Consider the following 5928-nt stretch of genomic DNA (forward strand, 5'->3'; position numbering starts at 1 on the left):
ATACTAATGAATATAAAAAACAAACGCAGAAATTTTCCACTATTTTTACCACAGACTGAGTAATCAAAACAGAAACTGTTAGTAAGCTACCATGTAAGGGTCAACCATTAGTGTCAAGAAACTAATTATATTCCAACAGTTTGTATAAAAGTGAATCTACATAACATTGCTCTTTCAACAGGTTACCTTTTCTAGAGAGTCGGTAAGTGTGTACTTCCAGAACAATCTCTGTCCCAACATGCCAGGCTACAAATCCAATCATTGCATAGGTTTTCCATGGCCCAGGAAGATTCAATCCTGGTAAATCCATTCCCAGGAACATTGCTGCCACTACATTCATAAGGAATAAATACATATACTCAAATGCAATTCAAGTGGTAACTGTGTATGCATGTATACATGTGTGCTAATTATATCAAGTAAAATATACTAGAAGAGTTTATGATATCAATTAGACTAATATTTAAGACCAAATAGTTAATTTAGTCTTTTATTATTTTAACACCAGAAAGGCTAAGATGGGAAATTATAATTACAATCTACCAATTCTTAAAAAAGAGGTACTCAAATTTTTCAAAATGTTTTAAGTCTGCAATGTAGGAAGGGAGAAACGTATGGAAACCATTTCCACGAATTTCTATAGACTGTAGAAATGTGAGGGTAGGAGGTGTCAGCTTAGGTATTTATTACATAAAGCATCAGAGTATACTGGATAATCATACTTGACTTTTGAAAAACACCTTTCCCTGGAAGGTACCATCCCCATGGAGAAAACCTGGAGACAGTGGGCTGGGACCCTGTAGCCCACTTCAGCCCAACCCACGACTGACCCTCAAGTTGAGCTGCTTAAATGTTTGGGCATCAGCATAGCTTATTCTGCTGGCAAAGGCAAATGCTAAAAAAAAGTCTCAAAAGGAGAGTTTTAAAGTCATTTTAAAAACCTTGAAACTGAAATAACGGCTTAAATAGTTACCTCTAGAAATTACTTTCTGGATTTCAATGTTTGACTGATTTCTCCTCAACAGCAAATTACTCCAATTACTAATGCATCTAAAAATCATTCAAGCCAAATTACAACTTGCAATATAAACAACCTGCAATTATATATGAATAAGTAGCAACACAATTACTTACCTGCTATTATTCTAGCAGCTGTTCCCATACTCCAATGAGTCCAGTTAAACATTTGCCTTCTACCAAATAAAGAACCAGTCAGTATTCTTAAAAGTGATGGAACTACAATTAATTCCCAAGAGAAGAAAAAGCATGTAATTTCCCTATTGCCTAGGAATTAGATATCTGAAATACATTTTAAAACCTTTTAAAGTAAGTATAATTTATCACTGAATTTTATAAGATGTAAAAAAGGAATTGGTTTCCCAACTAATGACATCTACATTAAAAGCATTTATAAATAAAGACTTAAGTACCTTGGGTCATGTAAAGGTGGTCTGAAGGCTGCCGAAAGAAGCTGAAGAACGGCTAAAATCATCACTATACAACCAAGGTATGGGTGATAACCTGCATGCTGAACAAAGTTATATCATTTTAATGGTCTCAATCTTGCCCATCGATTAAACCCTCAAGTTAAAAATAATACACACAGATGCATTCTTAGCATTTTTCAGTAGCTTTAAACATTTAATAATGATACTTATAATAACAGGCACCATTCACTGAGTGTCTATACCAGGCACATACTTTATACACGTTATCACTAATGTTCACCATGATGCTTGACAGTTAGTTATCAATAACCCACTTCTACAAATGGGGGAACTGAGGCTCAGAGATATCAAGTAATGCATCCAAGGACACACAGTGTGTAAATGGTTGTGGTGGAATCCATGCACAGAATGCTGCCTCTTCCCACCAGGATGTTAGATGACCACCAACACCAGCACAGCCATCTGAAGCCCACCTAGGACTAGTTAGCATCTGCATGTCAGGAACAATCAACCCAGTGTATTTTAATTACTTGTTCAGACCTCTATATTTCCCAGAGCTGAAGGTTCTACTTGATTCCTTGTAACCCATATGCTTAACAGAGCCTTAGTCACTCAATAAATGTTTGCTGATCAAAGAGAATAACCTGCACAACCACTGTATTAAAATCTCATCTCCTCTGTTCAGAACGAAGGTCTAAGCCAAGAAAAATCATCAACACAATACCTCAACAGTTTCAGCTACACTCCTCCCTCAGTGATGTGTGCCTGCTGAAAACAGCAGACAGTTGGATTAGACCACTTTGCACAATTATTTCATTTAAAAACTTAAGAGAAGAATTAAGAAGATGCTGTAATACGTTACACGTTTAAATAGAGGGATATCACAGTCTGTTGTCACTGACTCCCATGCTTGGGAAGGCTCTAAAACCTGTGATCTAGAACAAGGACATAGTGGTTTCCAAGCCAAGATAGGAAGCTTTTGCAAATTAGGAACTAAAAGTTGACAGAAGAGCACTATAAAACTTTCAAGCCATGGACTCAGTTATACACAGATAAGTTATAACCTGGACCCTGGAGATGGAAAGTGCCTCTCTCTAATAAAAAACAGTAACAGCAGCAACAAAATTCTTATATATTTAGAATGTGCTGGGACTATACTAAGTGCTTTCAGTCAATTAACTCTCAACCCTCAGAAAGCCTATACGATCCCCACTTGAGTAAACCAAGGGACAGAGAAGTTAAGCAACTTGCCCAGGGTGTCCCAAGTAATAAATGATGACATGAGGATTTGAATCCAAGCAGTCTGGCTGTACAAGCGTGCTCTTAACTTTTTTACTACCATAGTCATAAACTGCAAAGACTACAAACTACAAAGTTTACAAAATAAGTATTATGCTTGTCCAAGTACCTGGACAAAATAAAGTTTCAATATCTTGAGTCATATCAGAAAATCTTCATAATTTCTTTTAAAAAAATTAGGTTGACCACGGAGGTTTCTTAAAAAACTGAAAATAGAGCTACCATACCAACCAGCAATCTCACTCCTGGGCATATATCCAGAGAACACCATAATTCGAAAAGATACATACACGCCAGTGTTCATAGCAGCACTATTTACAATAGCCAGGACATGGAAGTAATCTTAATGTCCATCAACAGAGGAATGGATAAAGAAGATGTGGTACATATATACAATGGAATATTACTCGGCCATAAAAAAGAACGAAATAACACCATTTGCAGCAAAATGGATGGACCTAGAGATTGTCATACTGAGTGAAATAAGTCAGAGAAAGACAAATATCATATGATATTGTTTATATGTGGAATCTAAAAAAAAGGGTACAGATGAACTTATCTACAAAACAGAAATAGAGTTACAGATGTAGAAGATAAACTTACAGTTACCAGGGGGTGGGGGAAGAGGGGTAAACTGGAAGATTGGGATTGACATATACACACTACTATATATAAAATAAATAACTAATAAGAATCTACTGTACAGCACAGGGAACTCTACTCAGTACTCTGTAATGGCCTATATGGGAAAAGAATCTAAAAAAGAGTGGATATATGTACATGTGTAACAGATCCAATTTGCTGTACACCTGAAACTAACACAACATTATAAACCAGCTATACCCCAATAAAAATTTTTTTAAAAAAATAGGTTGACCAATCTATAAACTACCTAAAAAGCAGAAAGGAGGTTTCCTAATAATATTGTGACCCAAGAGTCATCAATCTTAGCCCTTGTAGCAACAGCCCAAACTGAAATATTAAATTTTAATATCAGGGGAAGGGTGAGCTGTGATAGGGCGAGGGAGAGACATGGACATATATATATATACTAACAAACGTAAGGTAGATAGCCAGTGGGAAGCAGCCGCATGGCACAGGGATACCGGTTTGTTGCTTTGTGACTGCCTGGAGGGGTGGGATAGGGAGGGTGGGAGGGAGGGAGATGAAGAGGGAAGAGATATGGGAACATATGTATATGTATAACTGATTCACTTTGTTATAAAGCAGAAACTAACACAGCATTGTAAAACAATTATACCCCAATACAGATGTTAAAAAAAAAATTTTAATATCAAATTCTGACTGGCTCTTACACTAGAAGAGTATAATGGAAGCACAGGCTCTGACCTTAGGTACATCTCCAATTCTCAATAAGCCTCATTCATTCATTCCATAAATATTTACTGAATTACCTCATGTATCAGAATCTGTTCTGGGTGTTAGAGATACATTAGCAAACATACCAGTAAATATCCTGTCTTCTCATGGAGTTCACATACTAGTGTGAGAAGACAGACAAAGAAGATATAATATGTAAGCAAATTATCTGAAACGACGTAAGGTAAAGATTGCTTCAGGAAAAAAATGAAGCAGAGCAGGGCTCTTTGAGAAGCTATTATTTGAGCAAAGACTTGAAGAAGGTGAGGGAGTAGAGGAGGCATGACCAAGGCAGAAGGAAGAATCTTTGCAAAGACTATAAAGCAGAATAAATAAATAAATTTTTTAAAAAAGACTATAAAGCAGGAGCATACCTAGCATTAGCCCAGTGTGAAATGAAGTGAGCTATTGGATGAGGAAAAGAGCAGATCAATTCAGAGAGTAACTGGGAGGCAATCATGGAGGACTTTGGCTTTAACTTTGAGAAAAACTGAGAGGCATTAGAGAAACCAGTTTGGGGCACAGGAATGACATCATCTGATTTACATTTTTTAAAAATCACTCTGCTTCTTGGTTGAAAACAGATTGTACACGAGCAAGGGTTGAAGTAGAGAGACCAATTAGGTGCCGACTGCAAAAAAGTCCAGGCAAAAGATGATGGTGGCTCGAAGCCACATAGTAGTGCCAGTGATGGTGAAAAGTGTTGTATTTGACATGCAAAGCCAATGGGATTTCCTGATGGATTTGATATGGGGTGTGACAGCAGAGTTAAGAATAATTCCAATGTTTTGGCCTAAGAAGGGAACTGCAAACAACTAATATGGGGATGGCAGCACATGGAGCGAGACTGGGAGGAGAGGTCAGTAACTCCATTTGAGATGCCTTAGACATGCAAGTCGAGTTCCTGAGTAGACAGCTGTTTGTGTGAGTCTCAATCAGGGTAGAGGTCTAAGCTGGAGACAGACATTTGAGAATAAGCCTCAGTTTCTTCATTTGTGCCATGGGATTATTATCAATAACAACTTCATTTGAGGTTTAAATTTGATTACACGTGTAAAGCACTTAGCACAGTTTGCTCAGTAGGAATGCAACTAATGTTAGCTTAGTGATAGTCATAGTATTAGTTAGAGAAAACCACTTACAGTGTTCATGTTCCTCAGATATCATGCTTTCAATTTGTACCATTCTATAGCAAGAAAATTTATTAAAGCTATATAGTGTATATTTAAAATTTGAGGCAGTCTAAATACATTCCATTACCAAGTAATCTGCACTTACATTCTCACTTCATCCCTGACCACCAACCATGTGAAATAGTCATCAGATGATTCAAAAAGGAAGGAAAGAGGGATACATGCAGAAATATCTTTTTACCCATCATGTGAGAATAAAACAGCAATCTCCTTTGGCACCAAAATGAATTTTAAACTTATAAATAGAATAAAAACATTCTGTTTAAGATCTACCTACCCAATTCCAGCCTCCTCTGTAAATAAAGGGCAGAAGAAAAGCAATAAAGGTGAGGGCAGAAGTAGTAAGCATGAGCATTCGATGTACCTGCAAGGATGAAATGACAAATGAGAAGAGAGTTAACTACATAAGAGAAAGGAGTTGACGTCACTATGAAGGGCATGGGATGAGACTCACAGAAGGCATGCATTCAATTGACACCTAGCCACAATTTGTGGTCAGTTAAAAACAAAAATCTTACTATTCCACTGAACTTTAAAGAAAAGCCTAAGCTGCCAACCTCATCATTCTAAAGCATCTGCCAAGACTTCACCTGCACAGAACAGCAGGG

At 37.1% G+C, this 5928-nt stretch overlaps 1 protein-coding gene across 1 annotated transcript in view; it reads right to left on the minus strand.

Moving 5' to 3' along the window:
- The window catches only part of FRRS1 (ferric chelate reductase 1), a 44253-nt gene that overhangs the window by 1983 nt on the left and 36342 nt on the right, over positions 1–5928 (minus strand). Inside the window, exons 11-14 of the mRNA XM_007449604.1 lie at positions 5598–5684; positions 1431–1528; positions 1135–1193; positions 187–330 (exon numbers count right to left, since the gene is read on the minus strand). Coding sequence (XP_007449666.1) covers positions 187–330; positions 1135–1193; positions 1431–1528; positions 5598–5684 — 388 coding nt within the window. The remainder of the gene's footprint in view (positions 1–186; positions 331–1134; positions 1194–1430; positions 1529–5597; positions 5685–5928) is intronic.

The sequence above is a fragment of the Lipotes vexillifer genome, unplaced genomic scaffold (assembly GCF_000442215.2).
Source record: "Lipotes vexillifer unplaced genomic scaffold, Lipotes_vexillifer_v1.1 scaffold445, whole genome shotgun sequence".
NCBI classification, from domain to species: domain Eukaryota; kingdom Metazoa; phylum Chordata; class Mammalia; order Artiodactyla; family Lipotidae; genus Lipotes; species Lipotes vexillifer.